Below are 20651 nucleotides of genomic sequence, written 5' to 3' on the forward strand. Positions count from 1 at the left end.
GCGATGGAAGAGGGAACTGCAGCCACCTACCATGAATGAGCGAGCTTAGAAAAAGCAAAGGAAAATGCAAGATAGGCAGATTGAAGTCCTGTACCATTAATATGGGTTTAGGTCATCCTTCGAATTTACAAATTTCATTTATGTCAATTTCTTTTTGACAAATGTTCCATCCATCCACTTACCTTAAGTTTCTTGTCAACATAATCCTATGTAGGCAGTAATTGTATTATTGATTTCTTTTTTGAGTTTAGTGTCTTTCTTCTCCGGTGAAAAGAAAAGAGGTGGGAGTAAGAGAAAAGAGGGTCAAAAAGGGAAAGAGAGGAAAAGAAAAGAGAGTGACTGTTAGTATATCAACCTATGTTTCCTTTATAACAGAAAACTCACGGTTAAGGACTTCAATTCAAATATTTTTCATCATGGTTGTTGGCATTGAAGATCAATTAATAGTACAAAATGAAACAATTGTTTAACCCTTTCATATGGTTGGTTTCTTTCAGCATATTGAACAATAAGTTGTTTTGTTGTATGGTTGTTGCTTCAACATGGTAATTCCATCTTGTTGACTCTTTGATTCTTATGTTCAAAGCCAATGAGTTTTCTTAATTTCAAAAGGTAACTAAGAGTTGAGATTTTCTTTAGAAGACATGATTTTTACTTTTTTAGCGATGCAATTTGAGATTTATTCAAGACTCAAATGAAATTTGAACACCCTCTAAGGGATATTGCTACAAAGGTTTGTATATTGATCACGTATTTGTCCTCTTTGACATTAATTTCAAGTAATTTTGTAGTATTGCATTAAATATTTTGACATTGAATTTGCCGAACTAGTTGGTCTTATAATGGCTTATAGGTAAGCTTGATTTGCGGAATTTTGATATAACTCGGTTTATATATTCACTATTTAGACAAAATTATCAAGGAAGTCGAGACCCCCCTACAAGCTTTCTAAGCTTTACCCAATACAAAGCAAAAAGAAAATCTATCCCCCCACACAACCTAAATATAGCCCCTCCTTAGGCCCACTTCCAATCTCTTTATTTTTCTCATATACCTCCTAACAACCGGGGCCTATCACTACCCACCCCAAAAAAATCACATTGTCCTCTAGGTGAAAATCTAGGAATTGTCCGATAACATGCAATCCATTTTTCCATGTAGCATCGTCAGATGACATCCCATCCCATTGGATGAGCACCTCAAAATCGGTATAAGATACCACAGTAGCTTCGATTTTGTCGATGCCCAAAACGGAGGTTGGTCGTATGGTCATTAATCCACCAGATTGCAACATAGGAGGAGTTGTAAGTCTTGGCAAAACAGAACCAATTGTCTTACATAGCTACATGAAAGACGGGATGAATATTGATATTGGTTGACAGCTTCAATTTATAAGCCACTATACCAATATGTTCAATAATCTTAAAAGGACCAATAAATCGAGATGCGAGCTTTAGATGTTTGTGGATGCCCAATGTACTCTGTCAATAAGATCGAATGTGAATTTTTATTCATTTTATGACTTAATAACTCATAATCCGATCTCACTGACTAAATATTTGCTTCACCAAAGGTACACTACTTAAACTATTAAAAATTGATGCAAGCAAAATTCCCCGGTACCTATGGGCCGAAACGTTTCATAAAGTAGTGCATATTAATTATTGATTACCATCATCGACTATTGCTTTTGAAAACCCTATTAATTAATAAATAATTAAGTAACTTAAGGCATGATTTCGAAAAAGATACCTTCCATTCTCTTGTTTGCGGCATTACCTATCCAAGGTGTTAGCCTATCTTGCACCACTCAAAGTCATCATAAACTCATTCAATAACAACATCTAGTGTATAATTGATGGTAACAAAATTATAAACAAAATCATTATCTATTGATAGACAAATGATAGTAGTTTATTACTGTTTGTTTATTACTGATAGACAATAACTATAAGTGTCTATATGTAATAGATAATGATAATGTTCTATCACTTGGTCTTCCATTGTCAATGATCATCATTCTAGTTATTATCATTGTCGTTTTAATTAACATTTTTAAACTAGCCACAAAACTATAAATAGAGTAGAAAAAAGAAGAATAAGATTTAAAGGAAAAGGAAAGGAGATGAAGAGGAGGAGTAAATGATTAAATTTTGATATTTGTGTAAACATTTTTCCTTATTTTTCTATTTTGGAAAATTTTTTGTTAGAAATGTCACCTCTGTTGTCTTTTGAATCGATACACACATAAGAATTTACTAAAAATATAAGGACAAAATGAATATTTGAAATTTGTATCATTATAATCCATTTTATTAGTATAAAAATATAGATAGTATAGATACATATAAATATTTTTATTTAAAATAACAAATAAAAATAAATCCTAATATTTTTTATTTAAAATATTTTTATATAAACATCTTGTATTCCTCAATTAACTACCGTTAACATTATTTCAAAATCCTACAGTTTTACTATTTTACCTTCATCATTTTTTATTCATTGTTACTGTGTTTACTATTTATTTCTCAAACCCTAGTATTATAGTTGGGCTATAATAACAAGGCTGTAATAACCAACTTTTCGTCCCAAACGTCCCAAAAGTTCTTCTAAAAAAACACCCCTCAAGTGCTTCTTAAAAAAAACTAAGGCGCAAGGCCTTTCACTTTTGTTCCTCTCAAACCCCTTATAATTCTCTATTTCTCCCATCTCTTTCTTTTTATTGCAGCATCGCAGCCTTACTTCGCCACTCACCTACAACAAGTTTTTTACCCTACTCCACCGTTGTTCCCCCGAGGCTTTGTTCAAGCTTTACTGTTGGCTATCAGAGACACTATTCTCCTTCCACCAACCATCGAATATTAGAGACGCGAGCTACCCGCGATGAGGCTACCAAAGTTCGCGAGAATAAGTTTTCAGAGTTCAACGCTCTAGGTTCCTTCAAACTTGATTCAAACCTTAAAACTCCACTGTGAGGCAAGCTGACAATATTATCCCTCTTTTGTTCTTCGATGTCGTTTTTTATTATACTGAAACCCTTCTTTGCAATGTTCATCTTTAGATTACTCTTACCATTCTAAACCATCAAGTTTATTTGTATCCATACATCCTATAGGTGAAATATCAAAATCCAGTTTACATACCACAATATTAACATGAATAAATGTGGATTGTTGTTAAAATATTTATGTATATGCATATCTTCTCGTGTGTGATGTCGTACATGGGCCAGCTTGGAGGCATTTTATAGACCAACTTGAAAATTCGGATTCGTTTTAAACGAACCCTATCGGTTTATTTTTGAAGGGCCAACCCAACCTGACTCAACAAAAAATTGTTGGGTTGGTTTGGGTGGGTCATCTTTTTTTTTTTTTTTTTGAATTTTGATTGTCATATTCTTATATATATATAGTCGGGTCGAGTTGGGTCAACTCGACCCTAGTCGGGGTAACCCGAGACCCAACCTGAAATTTAATTTTTTAATATCTTTTAACCCAATCCAACCCAAAAATAAAATATAACCCAACCCAACTCTTATGATTTGGGTTGGGTAGTCCAGATTGGTCAGATGATTAGGTTTTTTTAACATGCTTAAAATTATGTCTATTGTACGCTATAATATATTGGGGTCTTTTGGAATTTTGGAACTCCTTTGGGGTTTACCGTCGTGGGCCGCCGCTTTCAGTCAACGTCGGGCGTCTTCGCTGGGGTGGGCTTCTGCCGGTCGTCTTCTGCGGTTTTTGCGACTGGGTTTTTGGGTTCTGGGTTCGTTTCGAAGTGTCCATGGGTTTCGCCGACTGGGTTGTCTGGGTTTGTTCATTTGTTCTTAAGCGACCGTTTTGTTGGCAGACGGTGAGGTTTTGTCAGCCGATTCGTTCGAGGTTTGAGACAGTGACGGTGATTAAGCAGTTCACTGAGGTTTTGTTTGTTAATTTCTACGATTTGTTGGATGAGGTTTGGCAGCCGATTTTAGATCTGAGGTGTTGGCAGACGGTGACAGTAAGGTGGTCTGCTGGTACATTTTCAGTTACGGCTTTGATATGAGGTTCGGGCATTAATAGATTTGAGGTTTTGAGGTGTGGGTTTATCCACGGTGAAAGTTGGTGACGATGGTGTGGAAGCGGTCGCCTTTAAGACTGAGGGAGAAGAATGGAGGTCGAGTTGCTCGTCAACCCTTTCATCTGCTTAGACTGGAGATCGATTTGGGATTGGGTGCTCGTTCTTTGGAGGTGAAGGATTTTGGGTTGTCTAACGGTCGTTCTGAGGAAGGTGAAGGGTCCGGTATGAGGAGTGTTGGGTTGAAGAAGCCTCTATCGTCTGACTTAGAACTGGAAGAAATTCGAATTATGGGGGATGAACCGGGTGGGCTGAGTATTGGGTCAGTTGTTGGGCAGGGAAGTTTGGGCTCGTGTGGAGTTGGGGCCCAGGAAGTGAAGGATGTCTGGGAGCCTTGAGGGTGTTGGAGGCCCGGATGAAAACCGGGTTGTGAGGGGTGTGGGTTGGGCCTTGAGGGAGCAGGGTAAGCAGAATGTTGGGAGTGGGCTGAGGCTGAGTGAAGGGAGTGGATTGGTGCAAGGGGAGCTGGGGTCGAAAGGCGTGGGGGCGTCGGTGTCGCGTGGTGCTGGGTCGGAGTTGGGAGGTTCGGAGGAGGGGGCAGAAGTCGACAGTGAAGAGGTTTCACGGGTTGGGCTTTATGGAAGTGAGGGTCGTTCAGTGGACACACGGGTTTTTTGTGAGGGAGAGGAGGGGGTGTGGTTCTGGTGGTTCGGGTTCCGGCGTGAAGGGGGGAATTCATGGGCCGCTTTTTTGGGTCTAAGTTGAGGGGTAATTTAGAGTTCATTTCCCGTGGTTGAAAATGATAAAGTTATTGTCGAACCTTGTGAGGAGATTATTGATAAAGGTGTTTGTTTGTGGGAGAAATCTTTGGTTGGTCAGTTTGTGGATGCCAAACTCCTATTCTGTTATTTGTTGACTTATTCAGAGAATTTGGGGACGTGTAGAGATACCAATTATTAGCTGTTGGAGAATGGTTTAAATATCTTTAAATTTAAGAAGGTAGAGTCATGGGATTGAGTGCTGGAGAATGGTCCGTGGCACTTGGGTGGCAAGCCCATCTTATTACGACAGTGGTCCCCAGGTATTGTTCTTAACCTTGTTTTTAATTCTGTTCCTAATTGGATTATAATGGAGCGTGTTCCCTGGAGTTGTGGACGGATAGGGTTTAATAGTGTTAGCTAATGTCATGGGTAAATCTGTCCCTTTGATTTTGCAACAAGAGAGTGGCGGCGGTTATCGTATGCGAGGGTTTGTGTTCAGGTGGATGGTGATTCGTTAATGCCTCATTCAGTCATTGTTAGAATGTGGGGCCAGAAGTTTATTATATTCCAGTAGTGTATGAGTGGGAACCTCGTAGGTGGATTTGTAGAGATGTCCATGGGGCTAGGGATACCATTCCCCATCCTGCGGGAATTTTTCCCCGTTACTCTTTTTTTTTTTTTTTTTTTTTTGTAAAAAGCTAATTAATTTAAATCGCTAATGTGAGCAAATTTTATTTAAATAATTAACTTTATACATAAATTGTTTATTATGGTTAGTTTTATATGACAATTTGAATTAAAGATAAATTAACTCAAATTTTGGCCTAAAAAAGCTAATTAATTATTTTTAGTAGAAAGATAAATCACATATATAATCTAAATTTAAACATTCAATTTAAACATATTCATTATGTTTCCAATAAATAATCAAATTTTAAATTTAAATGTAATATTTATATAATAATAATAATAACAACATAACATTAGATAACCATTACTAAATAAATATGTAAAAGCTAATTGGACGAGGACGGGGAACGGGGTGGGGTCGGAGATGGGAAATGCATTCCCCGTTCCCATCCCCATTTAGCTCACGGAAAATTTTTTCCCCACTCCTTCTCCCATTCCCGCCTAATCAGGGAATCCCTATCCCCGTGGGGAAATTGGACATTCTATGTACTTATTGTGGTTCTTTAGGCATAATAGGGCTGTGTGTGAGAAACAGATGTGTGGAACAGGGTCAAGAGTTTATGTATTGTGGCAGTTAATGAGGGTGTTTGGAGAGAATGGGGGAATTGAGAGTGTGAGAAAGGGGCGGGATTTGGGTATTAGTGCGAAGGGAGTTAGTCTAGTGGATGGGAATAAGGGCGCGAGGAGAGTTGACGAGGTTACTATGGTTAGTCGTCGTAGACTGTGATAGAGGAGGTGTAGGGCATAGGGGTAGTAGTGGGTCACCGGGTTCGGCACCCTGAGAAGTAGAGTAGTTTATGGGTCCCCTGGAATTATGGGGTTTGTAAAGCATGTTGATGATTGTAATCAGTTTGATGTTTTGGGTGATGAGGGGGAGACTCGTTGGCATTGACACTATGCAGGAAGATCATGATCCGTTGTCTGTTATGGATGGGATGTTCGGAAGTTCGAGCAAAGGCCCAGTGGGAGGTGGTAGGTGTGATTTCTTGCAAAGTTCATGATTTGGTGTTCCTGAAAAGTTTGGGGGTTGAATGACCTTGTTAAGTGTAGGGTGGTGGCAGACTTTCTGGCTTCATCCTCTGTTACTTTATGTTATTTGCTTGAAATAAGAGTTTGTCGCGAGAATTTTGGTATGATAATGGGTAGGTTTGGTGATGCTTGGAGTTGTGTGTGTAGCTATAGTGTGTGGGGAGTTGGGAGGATATGGGTGATGTGGCATAAGAGTGTCTATGATTTTTCTATTGATGTCAGTGAGGAGCAGTTCATTTATGGAACCTTAGTGGATATTGTATCTAGTGCTAAGGTACATATTGATGCTATGTATGCCTTTAATCACGTAAGCGAGAGGAGGAACTTATGGTCTCAGTTGAGTGATGTGTGTGTTATGTGGCAGCTTCCTGAAGTTGTTTTGGGGGATTTTAATGCTATTTGTAGTAGTTCAGAGGATTTTAGTGGTTGCCTTAGCTTGAGGGAGATGGAAGAATTTGATGGGGCGTTATTGGAGGTGGATCTGGTTGAGTTGGGTGTGACAGGTAATTGGTTTACTTGGACTGGTAAACTTCAGGGGAATGGTATCTTGCACCGGTTGGATCGATGCTTGTCTAATAAGGCATGGAAGGTAGTTTTTCTGTATTTAAAGGTTAGGGTTGGTCAGTGGGGGATTTCTGATCATAGCCTTCTTTTGGTTTTTATAGGGGAGACAAGGAGTAGGCCGCCTCCTACGTTTCGTTATTTTTCTCATTGGGCAGAGGCTGAAGGTTTTATTGATACTAACAGGTTAGTGTGGAGAAGGTATGAGAATGTGTCTCATATGGTTAGCTTTGTGCGAAATTTGAAGGCAGTGAAACGGGTTTTTTGTGCATCGTTTGGTAGGCGTATCTTTGTGTTAGCTAATGAGGTGTGGGCGGCTAGGCAGGTTATGGAGGTTGCTCAGGCTGAGGTAGAAAGGGATCCTACTTTAGAGTCGGTATTGCGGAGGTGGCTCGGGCCACTGAGTTGTTCTGGTTAGTGGCGAGATTGGAGGAGGCGTCGCTCCGAAAAAAGGCCAGGGTGAGGTGGCTGAAGTTAGGTGATATGAACACAACTTTTTTCATCGTTGTGTTTATTCTCGTCTTAGTTGCAGTGGTTTATTTACGGTTGTGGATGCTGAGGGGACTAGCTAGACGGTGCATGATAGAATGGCATGGGTGGCAGTAGAATTCTTTTGGGGTTGTTTAGGGTTTTAGCCTGTAGGGTATAGGGATCTTACTGCCCGAATTGGGGATATTGTGTAGTTCAGCTGGTCCAAGGAGGGGGTGGAGGCACTTAGTCGGCTAGTGAGTCGAGAGGAGATTCAGAAGGCTTTATTATCGATGAAGTCTGGGAAGGCTCTTGGGTCTGATGGGTTTTCGGTGGATTTTTACAGAGCTGCTTGAAGTGTGGTTAGGGATGACTTCTGTGACGTTGTGTTGAATTTTTTTTTAGACATGTTACCTGCTTGGTGGAGTTAATTCTACTGCTATTACTCTTCTCCCAAAGAGGCGAGGAGCTGAACGTATGGAGGAGTTTCGTCCTATTTCTTGTTGCAATATTGTGTATAAGTGTATCTCGAGGATCTTAGCTGAGAGATTACGATTGTGGTTGCATGCTTTCATCAGTTGCAACCAATCTGCATTTGTTTTGGGTAGGTCAATTTTCGATAACATTTTATTATGTCAAGAGCTTGTAGGGGGCTATAAGAAGGGCAGAGGGAAGCCACATTGTGTGTTGAAGGTAGACCTTCAGAAGCGTATGATTCGATCAATTGGGATTTTCTGTTTGGTGTGCTGTTGGCTATAGGTATGCCCCTTCAGTTTGTTAGTTGGGTGAGAGCTTATGTTACTTCGCCTAAGTTTTCTGTGATGATTAATGGTTCCCTTGAAGGGTTTTTTTCCTGGTAGGAAAGGGTTGAGGTAGGGGGATCCATTGTCTCCTTTTTTGTTTGTGATGGTGATGAAGGTGTCTAGTTTGTTGAATAAACCTTCTATATGATTTATGTTTCATGATCGGTGTGAGCGTGTGGGGTTGACTCGTTTAGCTTTTGCAGACGATTTGATGATTTTCTGTACAGTTGAGAGAGATTCTTTGGAGTTTGTGAGGCAGGTCCTGGCAGATTTTGCAGGGCTGTTTGGGTTAGTTGCAAATGTTGGGAAGAGTTCCATGTTTGTTGGGGGTGTAGAGTCTGGGGAGGCGGAGGAACTAGCTGCGTTTATGGTTTTCTCTCTTGGTTCGCTGACTGTTAGGTATCTGGGTTTACCTTTATTGGCGGGTCGGTTGAGGGATGTGGATTGTGCGCCTTTGATACAGAGGATTATAACTCGTATTAGAAGTTGGGTAGTGCGGTCCCTCTCCTTTGCTAGGAGGTTGCAGCTTGTTAGGTCTGTTTTACAATTCTTTCAGGACTTTTGGTGTAGCATCTTCGTGTTGCCTGCGTGTGTAACTCATGAGGTTGATCGTCTACTACGTAGTTATTTATGGAAGGGTAGTGCGGTGAGTCGGGGTGGTATATGGGTGGCGTGGCATAAGGTGTGCTTGCCATCGGGAGAAGGAGGGTTGGGTGTGAAGCATGTGGTCTCTTAGAACCAGGCTGCTATTATGAAGCTGCTATGACTTCTCTTAATTAAATCGAGATCATTATGGTAGCATGGATAGAGGCGTATGTTTTGCGTGGGCGGTCTTTTGGGCTGTTCAGAGTGAGATTAGGAGGTCTTGGTGCTTGAGGGCTATTTTGCGAAGTAGAAATAGATTCACATACCTAGTTCGTTTGATGGTCGACAATGTTCGGTCTTGTTTTGTTTGGTGGGATCCTTGGCTGTCGGAGAGCGCGATGTTGGATTCATACGGGTCTACGGTGGTTTATGATGCAGGGAGTAATTTGGAGGCGCGATTGTTGGAGATCATGGATGGTGAGAGAGGTTGGAGGTGGCCCACGGTGTCTTGGGAGCTTCCTGAGATTTGGGGTCTTATTCATGCAGTAGGGCCTAGGGTGAGGGGGGGGGGATTATTGGGTTGGGTGTTGGATGCTAGTGGTCGGTTTTCTATCGCTAGTGCATGGGAGAATTTGCATCCTCGTCGTCCTAGGGTGTCTTGGTCTGGTATTTTGTGGGCGGGGGTGGTATTCCGCGTCACTCCTTCTATGCGTGGTTAGCTGTGAGGGACAGGTTGAGTACGCAGGATTGGTTGAGGAGTTGGGGTGTGTTGTCAGGGGGTGCCTTCTGTATGGGGGAGGTGTAGAGTCGCGAGATCATTTATTTTTTGATTGTGGGTTTGAGAGAGAAGTGTGGTCTGGGGTGTTGCATCGGTTGGGTTCGTCGCATCGGGTGGCGGGTTGGGATGTAGAGTTGAGTTGGTTGTGCCGAGTGGGGTCTAGTAAGGGGGTGCGTAGTAAGTTGTTCCGAGTTTTCTGGTGTGCTTCCATATACTGCATCTGGTAGGAGCGTAATCGGCGGCTGCATGGAGGTCGATCGAGGTTGGTGTCAACACTGGTTCACCTTATGATCTCTACTGTTCATGCTCGTGCTGCTTTCGGGTTCTTATCTAGTGTATTTACAGATTTTTTTTTCTTTTTGAACTTTACGTTGTTCTTTTGTTTTGCTATTGTCACTAGTTTGTGGGGTTTTGGGTTCTTTTCTTTGGCTTTCTCCTTGGTGGTTTGCGAGTTTGCGTTTATGTGTTGGTTTTGTTATGTTCTTTATCTTATTGGCTTTGTTTTGGTTTTGTTACCCTATTTTTACTTGTGCTTTGTTGCTTTGATGCCTTATCGCGAACTGTGAGACCCTCTCGTTGTTGTATAATAATATCACCTATTCTTAAAAAAAATATTGAGGTCTTTTGTTGATTTTTTTAATTTTATTTTCTATGTAATCTATTCCAAGTTTATTAGAATTAAAATAAGTATGTATCAAAGATATTTTGATTTTATTTCATCTATGAATTGGAAGATTTAAATTAATTTGATAGGGAATCTGAAAAAGATTAGTAACATTGAGTTATGGAATAAGATTTTATTTGGATTTAATTTAGAAAAAGATTTAGAATTGGAAGGAATTTGGATTTAATTTAGAAAAAGATTTAGAATTGGAAGGAATTTGGAATTAAAGGAGAAAAAAAAACGAAGGGTTTAGTTATTTGAATCGAAAGTAAAGGAAAAAAAAAAGAAGGAAAAAGAAAAGAATTACTCGCAAAAAAAATATTTATTTCTTCTTCCCTTTCGTTTCCAACGCTAGAGCCCCCTCCTCCCTTCAAACCTGCCGTTGCCGAAGGGAAGTGGTTGCCTGACGCCGCCGACATCCGAAGCCCTAGCTGTCAACGTCTCAGCCGCACACTTTCAGTCAAGTTTCTTCAAGCCGCGCGTCGGTCGTCAACCTCGCCGACGTTGTTGTCGCGCGCCGCCGGAGTTCCTCAGCCTCGTTGCGCGTTTTCTGTCTGAGCGTCCCAACCCTCGCCGCCTGCAATCATCCGCGCGTCCCCCGACAGAGCCGTTACACGACCAAACCGCGCCGCTCCTCATCTGGTTTGTCAGTCGGCCGCTCCGTTTTGTTCGCCAGTTCGTGGGTTGTTGTTCGCGCCTTTGGATAGCCACGTGTCTGTCTGGTTCTTCCAGTCGCTGGGTCTTGTCAGATATGTGTGTTTTGGGGTAAGGACTGATTTATTTGATAGTTTATGTGAGAAGATCTCCTTCACCCATTCAAGTTTTTGCCTGAAGCGCTATTCGGTAGAGTTTGGGGATCGAATTTGCGCATTTTTTTTTGGAATGTGCTGTTTTCGAAAAGTTTGAAGTGATTTAACTGTGGGTCTTTTCTTGATTTTTTTAAAATTTTTATTTAATTTTCCATGTAATCTATTCTAAGTTTATTACAATTAAACTGAAAGTACGAATGGAATGTATAGGCATGTAACCCACGCTTAAGAATATAGGCTAATTAGGGAATTATGGTCAAGCTACTGATTTGGAATGGTAAATGGTTAACGAAAATCTTGATCATCTCAGGTTACCATAACCCAACGTCCACACAGATAAGGTTTAGAAGCCTAAACTCCATCATCTACGATTATCACTGCATATCACCAGTTGCACTCCGATCCACCGCCTTTCATCGGTAGGATCGTAGGTCGTCATCATGCGCTCCGGAAACTTGAGCAACTCGAAGAAGAAGAATAAGAAGAGTAACAAGACCAAAGATGAGAAAAATGTTCCGTCTTTAGCCTCGGAGCATACTGGCATCAACCATGATCGAGCCAAGAAGAAAATTATCACTGATGCTCGGTTCTCATCCCTGCATTCTGATCCTAGGTTTCAGAATGTCCCCAAGCATAAAGCAAAGTTTGTTATTGATTCACGATTCGACCAGATGTTCGTAGATAAGAGGTTCTCTTCGTCGTCGGCTCCATTGGACAAGCGAGGCAGGGTTAAGAAGGGTAAGTCGGAGAATTCATTACGTCATTATTATAAACTTGAAGAGAAAAGTGAAAGGGATGAGGATGGCAATGAGGATGGTGTGGAGGTAGAAGAGGATGACAGTGACACGGTTGGTAGTGATGTCGAGGTAGAGAAAAAGAATCAGAGATTAGAGAAACTTGATTCAAGTAGTGAGTTGGAGGAGCCAGAGTCGGAGGATGATGATGATGTAGAAACTGAAGAATCTAACTATACGACTGAAACAGATGAAGGTGATCTTGATGATATTTATGACGATGAAACACCTGAATTGCCGGTGCGTTCTGAATGCATTCTTATATTGGGTTATTTTTTGTATTGTTGCTTGTGTGAAATTGGCTGCAATCTTTCATGTTTTGACATATTCTTGTATTGGCAGGTGGAAAATATTCCAGAAATTGACAAGGAAACTCACAGGCTTGCAGTTGTTAACTTGGATTGGAGGCATGTGAAGGTATGCTGTTGATGAACATTCTTTTAAAATGAATTTGTAGCTTCAAGCAGTGTAACTTTTGTCAAAAATGGACCAATAGCCTTCTTGGGTAGTGTTTATCTTGTCAATTATTCATCTTAGCCAAGTCCAAATTGTTACTTGAATTGTGTTCTTAATTACATTATAATTTCTAACCCCATGTTGAATCATCAGTTAGTTCTCCATTTTTTTCAATGTACCTAAAACAATAGATTCAAACCTTAATGGTGTACAAAGAATTGATAGAAAATCTTGTAACAGATGGGAAAGCTGAGCAAGGAGAGGCTAAATGGATTATGTCTGCATTTACGAAGTTAATGTGCACAATATTTTGATTTGGTTCCTCATTAAGGTGCTGTTCCCTGAATGAAAATGTTATTGTAGTCAAGGGGATAGATTATATGGATTTGGACCATTTGGTTCATATTGTAGAGTAGTCAAGAGGAATAGCGAAGTCTGTATTGGATGGCTGAAATAGTGTCCATTCTGATGCCCTTTGAAATCGTTTTAATTTTTATTGTCCTACATCTTTTCTGTCTTATCAAAAAAAAAAAAAAAAAAGAAAAAAAGTCACCACCTTTCTTGAACATGATCTATTTTATAGGTTGTACAATCGTGTCCTTGGGTTTTCAGAGTCCTATATATATATTTTTTTTCTATCATTACTTGTTCGTGCATTAACATTGTGGTCTATTAGATTTCAGTTATCTTTCGAGTGTTCCTTTGTGATTCTTGTTTGTCTTGTTTCCTTCACCGAAACGTCATTTTATATTTAGAAAGTATCCTCAACCACCACCTTTCGAGAGAGATATTCCTCTCCATTTGTCCACTTTCGATTTAAACCGCTCCTCAAGATTTCTCCAAGCTTCCTTCACACCATGAGTCCTACCAATAGTCTCCCTTGTTAATTTTTCTCTCTTTTGCAAGCCCCGGTCAAAGTTATAAATAGCGTAGAAAAGACCATTAGAGACTTTGTTTGGAATGGAGGTCCTTGTAACCCTGCATCCCACCTTGTCAATTGGAACTCTAGCTCCCTCCCTACTATTTATGGTGACCTTGGTATCGGGTCTCTTCGTCAAAAAAACATTACTCTTCTCATGAAATGGCTCTACTGCTTTTGTCATGAACAGGATGCTCTCTGGAGGCGCTTTATTGTGGCTATTTATGGCTTGGATCATTCTGGTTGGGTTACAAACATGCCTAAAATGGGAAGAAATTGGAGGCTGTGGACAGGAATTCTTAAACATAAAGATTTGTTTTTTAAATTCACAGACTTCATCATGGGTGATGGGAGAGCTATTCGGTTTTGGAAGGATAGTTGGTGTGATGATCAGCTCCTGGCACAAAAATTCCCTAACATCTTTTCTCTCTCCCTGAAAAAGGACACCGTTGTGGTGGATTGTCTGAATTTTACTAGTCGATCTTGGACTTTTGGGCCTTAGAAGGATCATCCTCGAGAGAGAGAGAGAGATGGGCGATTTGATTGCCATTTTGGAAATTCTGTACTCTTGGGCTCCTCAGAGTGGTTGTGATAGCCTCAAGTGGAACTTAGAGGTCTCTGGAAAGTTCACTACACAGGCTACCTTTTTTAACATCGCGAAGAGCACCTCCTCCAATTTTCCTTTGGTGAGAGTTGTTTGGAAGCTTAAAATTCTAAAGAAAGTGAAGTACTTCCTTTGGTCCCTTGCTTATAGAAGCCTTAATACTCTCGAAAAACTTCAAAGGAAGCTCCAACAATCCTCCCTCAGTCCTTCTATCTGCTGTCTCTGTTTGAAAGGTGAAGAGTCCCTTGATCACTTGTGTTTGTAGTGTGACTTTATCTCTAAGGGGTGGTCCCTCCTGTTTATAGAACGTTTGGTCTTGACTGCTGCCTCCCAAACAAAATTGATGATTGGATGATTGATGGGCTCAATAGTAGAGCCTTTTGTGCTAGAGGGAAGGTGCTTTGGAGATGCGCTTCTAGATCCCTTTTGTGGTGCATTTGGAAAGAAAGGAACAGTAACTGTTGAAGATAAGTTTGTTTCTTTTGATTCTTTTTGGACTGTTCAGCATACAGCTTTTTGGTGGTGCACAAATTGCACCAATTTTTTTTTGTAATTTCAGCCTTTCTATTATTTTTAACAATGGGAAGACTCTTATTCAATAGCTACTGGGGGGAGGGTGGTCTCAATCCCTGCCCTTGGGTTGTTCTCTATTGATCTTCTTTGAATATATGTTTCTGTTTCTCATTAAAAGAAGAAAGAAAGTGTATCCTCAATCACTTGTCAATGTAAAGAAAAGTAATAGCTGTTTTATTGTATAAGGCTTGACCCAATTCACAATGCTTGGATATGTACTAGCCTTACCTTTTTAAATGTGAATAGTCCATCTCTCTTACTTATTTGCAGCTTTACACACACTTCCGCAGACCTGTGATAATGATATTCTATAGCTGCTCCTAATCTGTGCTTGACTCAGTTAAATCATGTTTTGTAGGCTGTTGATTTGTATGTGGTACTAAGTTCATTTCTTCCAAAAGGTGGGCAAATATTGTCTGTGGCAGTTTATCCATCTGAGTTTGGGCTTCAACGTATGAAAGAAGAAGAATTGCATGGTCCAGTTGGACTGTTTGATGACGAACAAGAGAAAAATGATGAGGATGATGATGATGGCGAAGAGATGGACAATGAGAAATTGCGAGCTTATGAAATGAGTAGGCTAAGGTATTTTATTTTGGTGCCTCTGTTTATAAATGTTAGAATCTATATTTTGTTTAAGATGTACAGTGTAGTGCTAAAAGGATGTTGTAACTATTGAATTTTCTGGATTCTCTCTCATGAAGAAATGGTAGAAGGCACGGAAGTATATTCCTTAAGTGGATGTGGGGATTTTTTCTCCATATGATATATGAAGACACAATTTTAGTCATTTTTGGATCACAAATATTTGCAGCAGCAAGCTGCAAATTCTGCCTAATTAGTTGTTTTACTTTTAGAGTTATGTTAGTCATGACTCGTGAGAATTAAAAAATGCATTGCCCATTTAATAAAAACTGTTTGTTTTCTTGATTTCACCATCGGGTTTAGTCTGGTCTTAGTAGAAAAAGATGTGTGCTGTATATAACTCTCCGTCTATCTTTTAATCATAGCACTTTGTGCCATCTGTGTACAGGTACTATTTTGCTGTGGTGGAATGTGATTCTATTGCGACTGCTGATTACCTTTATAAAACATGTGATGGAGTGGAGTTTGAAAGGTCATCAAATATTCTTGACTTGAGATTTATTCCCGACTCGATGAAATTTGAACACCCTCCAAGGGACATTGCTACAGAGGTTTGTGTATTGATCATTTAATGTACTTGCCCTCCTTGACACAAGTAATTTTGCAGTATTGAATTTAATAATTTGATATTGAAATTACCATTTTTTAGATGAAAAATATTGAAGATGTCATATACTCTAGACTAATTTTCAAACACATGCAAAAGCAAAACAAAATGCGAAAAACTAGTTAGTCGTGCCATAACTTATGGCTAAGTTTTATTTGATATGAATAGCAGTTTAGTTCTATCCTGAGGTTTAAGGCAAAAGGCATGGTTTGAAAAAAAAACTCATTATACCTTTAGCATTTGATGATTGAATCTTCTTTGCCTTTACAAAAGAATGAAAATGTAATTATGAATCCAACATGACAAAATTTTAGGTAAGAAAATTGAAATATGAATTCAACATGACAAAATTTTAGGTAAACATATTTATCAGTGAGTATGGAATTCAAGATTCATTTCAGTATAAACGATTGAAGTTGGAGTCATGTATTCACTCTTAATGTGGCTTGAATTCTGAGGCTTGGCTCCATTGGCCATGGTTGGGACAGACCTAATATTATGAGAGCTTCAAAGTAACCAAAGGAACACTGATTGAGAAAGTTTAGAGAAGATTAGTGTCCAGGTTTAAGTAGCTTGCTAGGATTTATATAGCGATTGTGTTTGCTTTCATTGGAAGGTAGTGTAAACTAATTTGAAACAATGATTGTATAATTCTGTGAAAAGTAATAGCTCTTACAACTTAGGACCCCTACTTAAAAGGCTTTGAACCAGCCTTTGTTCCTTAACTAACGGGTACCAAACTAGGCAATAACTTAACCATTAACCAAGATAAAAACATAAAAAATAGAGTAAAGGTTAAAACAGAAATTAAAATACATGAAACAGAGAACCTGAAGCCAACATACTAAATGATTTATATCAGAAGGTTACTCTATGGGGGAAGGAGGGAAAGAGGGAAGGATCAACAAATCAAAGAGTTAACCGATCACTAGAACTTGTTGCATAAAATGTTGTTAATGTCTCATTAACCATTTTTTTCTTATAGTTGTTTATCGTCATAGTTAATTTTCTTGGATTTACTCGATATGATTTTTGTTACTTGTTCTTGGCTTAAATCCTTTCCTTCCTTTTGTAATTGCACACCATATAGTGTTCAGTATATGGTGTGGGAAGGTAATAGGAAGAAACTAATGGCTTCTCATCCTTTGTATATCAGGCACCATCATGTTATGAAGTTTTGAATTTCCATACCCCAGCCCTGCAGCATAGTAAAATCCATCTTTCATGGGATGAGGATGAACCCCAAAGAGTGAAGGCCTTGAAACGAAAATTCAATGCGGATCAGGTTTATGCTCGGTGACACAATGATTCTATGCAATTTTTCAAAAGCATTTTGTGTTATATGTCCAATTCCTCTACTGACAATATTTTCACTTATTTAGCTGGCCGATTTGGAGCTCAAGGAATTTCTGGCGTCTGATGAAAGTGATAGTGATGACGAGAGTGATGACGGAGAGCGAACAGACAAAAAGCGTAAGAAAGGCGATAAGTACCGTGCCTTACTTCAATCTGATGAAGATGGCGAGCAGGATGGTGGTCAGGATATGGAAGTGACTTTCAATACTGGCTTAGAAGATATAAGCAAGCGCATCCTGGAAAAGAAGGATAAGATATCTGAGACATTATGGGAGGCTCATCTGAGGAAAAAACGCGAGAAAAGGATGGCTGCAAAAAACAAATCCGCACACTCATCAGATGATGAAAACAGTGACACTGATAGAGAAGTTGACGAAGTGGATGACTTTTTCGTTGAAGAGCCTCCAGTCAAAGAAAGCATGAAGGATCGAACAAAAAGTATTAAAGATAGGGAACATGTTGGTGTGGACGGGTCAGTGGAAGCAAGCAGAGCGGAGCTCGAGTTGCTACTTGCTGATGATGAGGGCGTTGATACTGGTATCAAAGGATACAATTTGAAACATAAGAGGAAAAAGGGGAAGGAAGATATTGCCGAAGACAAAATACCCACAGTTGATTATGATGATCCGCGGTTTTCAGCACTCTTCAATTCACCTCTCTTTGCTTTAGATCCGACTGACCCTCAGTTCAAAAGGTATCTCTAATACTACTGAAAACTATGAAATACTTAAGATTAGAAACATCAATTTATTTCCAAATTCCAGATATATGACGATTGCACTCACTATATCTTTCTCACACCTCATATGAACCTATCGGGGGAATATGCTTCATCCATTTATATTCTTGTGGAGTTTTCCCATTAATCTGAGATATTTTCAGGAGTGCCGCTTATGTTCGTCAAGTGGCATTGAAGCAGCAAAAGGGCGACGGATATCAGTCAACAAAAAGTCAGCATGGCAAGTCTTCCACAAAACAACCTGCAGTGTCTGGGGAAGACGAGGTGAATGGTGATGCCCCTGTTAAGATTGAGGGAGATTCGTCAAAGAAAGAGAAGTACGAGCTATCGTCATTGGTTAAATCAATTAAAATGAAATCAAAGCAGCTTCAGTTGCAATCTGGTGGTGGTAAGATGGCGAAGAAAGATGGAAAAGAGCGGTTTCCAGCAAAGGAAGAGGAATTGCAGCCACCGACCATGAATAAGTCTTCTAAGAAGAAGCAAAGGAAAATTTAAGATACAGCGGATTGAAGTCCTTGAACAGAACAAATTGCAACAGGGAAGGAGTTGTAAGTTTTGACAAAACAGAACAAATTTCCTTATGTAGTCGGGATACATGAAAGACCGGATGAATATTGATATCGGTTGGTAGCTTCAATTTATAGGCCACTAGACCAATACGTTCAATAATCTGAAAAGGCTTTAATAAATCGAGATGCAAGCTTTGGATGTTTGTGGATGCCCAGTGTGCTATATCTATAAGGTTGAAACTTAATATATATCCAATCTGTAACGACAAACTCCACCTCTCGCCGTTTAGCATATGCTAAAGACTTCATCCTTTGTTGTGTGCGTTCTAAAGTAGCCTTCGACTCCTTCAACATTTCATCACACTCCTTTAAAATGCCATCAACTGTTCCTACCACGACTGTTCCTACTTCATATGCCACCAATTTTGGCATTGGCCTGCCATAAACTATTTCGTAAGGGGATTTCTTTATGAATTATGGTAAGATGTGTTATAGTTGTATGCAACCCATGCTAACTATTGAGACCACTTGGTCAGCGAGTCCATTACGAAATACCGTAGGTATGCTTTTAATCCCGGATTCACTACCTTTGTTTGGTCGTCGATTTGAGGGTGGTAGGTGGTGCTTCTCTTAAGTTGTGTGTCCATCAATCGAAACAATTGCTCCTATAATAGGATTGTAAACACCTTACCTCTGTCAGATATGATACTCTTTGGTATCATATGAAGTCGCACGATCTTCTTGAGGAATATCGCAACTACCATGGTGGCTATATATGGGTGTTTCAATGGAGCAAAATGAGTGTATTTTTGTTGGGATTGGTGTCCTAATTCTCCCAGAGTCTCGTAGTTTGTAAACAATTTGTACACATTGTTATTAATAAAATAAGAGTTATTTTATTTGCATTTACTCATATCCAATAAACTAAGATCCATGGTTGTTTCATATAAACTTAAACATGCATGTGAGACATACAAGTGGATCATGCCTTAAGTAATAACCTAAATGGTCTGTAGTATAAGGATAAAGGAGGGATATCTTATCCTGGTGACACTACGGATACGAACCGCTTTGTAGATAGTTGCAAGTGTTGTAACGTGCTAAAAATGGTTTGATCTTGACCATTCATGTTGAGACATGCGAGCGGAGGTGTCCTATACAAGGAGTTTGTATAAGACCGGACCACGAGATGATTCGTCTCTTTATATAACGCCATTGATAATTGAGACTTACATTTTACTAAAACGACCATAGGTGACGTGATTTTAATCCTGAGTGTTTTGGGAACTCCTGCCTATGAGGACAGTCCTTTGATTAGTATAGGTGAGAGTGGCTAGATTGCCAATTCAACAAACCTACCTTTTTGGGGATTTGTCTGATTGGGGAGCTGGGAACTCAGTTACACAAGATGGAATTTACTCCTTTCTCGAAGCAGGGGTAAGTAGATAGATTGCTCCCTTAATGGTTGATTCCGAGTCTTGAACATAGTGGCCACACCCTCTCTTTGAAAGAGAGGACTTAGTCATAGTAGGACTATGACTTATTGTTCATTAGAGAAATCAGTGGTACTTAAGAAGTTAGATGTAACAACAGAGGAAAAATGGTAAATTGGCCTAGCTGTACTTACGAGCGATTTGTGAAAAGTTATCGCACTGTTGATTGGTTAATATGGACACAGAAATATATCTATAGTGAGAAGAGTGCAGCTATCGGTCTTTAGTGGAGTGCTCGACAGTTAATAGATGGTGGATCTCGTGACTAAAGAGTTTAGTCAACTATTCACATACCATTGGAGTTTCAAACTACAGGTCCATAAGGTCCCCTTGGTAGCTCAATGGGTTCAAGTTGAGAATCAGATTTTGGGGTTGATTTGAAGTGTTCAAATTAATAAGAGGAAATTCCAAGTAATTCATATATTCAATAACAACATTATTGGGTTCAATATTGTATCAGCCCCATAGGCTCTAGCAATAGGTGCTAAGCGTTAGACGATGGGGTGCACGATGAGCGTAAGGTTGAGCGTTGAGGCCCAATATTGAATTGCAAAATGATCTATAGTATATGAATAAGGTTGGGTGCCTTATTCTTGTGACACTGTCGGATGCGACCCACTCTGTAGTTGTTACAAGGAGTTGTAAAGTGCTACAGATGAAGTGATCCTAATTCGTACATGTGATGACATAAGGAGTGGGGGCATCTTGTGCAATGAGTTTGCACAAGATTGGACCACGAAATAAGTCAC

The 20651-nt window shown here is 39.7% G+C and overlaps 1 protein-coding gene across 1 annotated transcript; it reads left to right on the forward strand.

Moving 5' to 3' along the window:
* The first annotated feature begins 10682 nt into the window (after positions 1–10682).
* On the forward strand, positions 10683–18618 carry LOC120075203 (pre-rRNA-processing protein esf1). Its single transcript, XM_039028411.1, has 8 exons — positions 10683–11163; positions 11518–12241; positions 12344–12418; positions 14912–15138; positions 15587–15749; positions 16962–17090; positions 17188–17855; positions 18044–18618. Exons 2-8 carry the CDS (start codon positions 11648–11650, stop codon positions 18393–18395), a joined length of 2208 nt encoding a protein of 735 aa, XP_038884339.1. The 5' UTR covers positions 10683–11163; positions 11518–11647; the 3' UTR covers positions 18396–18618.
* Positions 18619–20651: the final 2033 nt, after the last annotated feature.

The sequence above is a fragment of the Benincasa hispida genome, chromosome 1 (genome assembly GCF_009727055.1).
Source record: "Benincasa hispida cultivar B227 chromosome 1, ASM972705v1, whole genome shotgun sequence".
In the NCBI taxonomy this organism is placed as follows: domain Eukaryota; kingdom Viridiplantae; phylum Streptophyta; class Magnoliopsida; order Cucurbitales; family Cucurbitaceae; genus Benincasa; species Benincasa hispida.

Excerpts from the sequence above, each read along its gene's own strand:
- LOC120075203 (XM_039028411.1), top strand. The coding sequence starts at position 11,648 with ATGCGCTCCGGAAACTTGAGCAACTCGAAGAAGAAGAATAAGAAGAGT. Across the intron at positions 12,242-12,343 it reads ATGAAACACCTGAATTGCCG|GTGGAAAATATTCCAGAAAT; the intron begins GTGCGTTCTGAA and ends TTGTATTGGCAG. Across the intron at positions 12,419-14,911 it reads TGGATTGGAGGCATGTGAAG|GCTGTTGATTTGTATGTGGT; the intron begins GTATGCTGTTGA and ends CATGTTTTGTAG.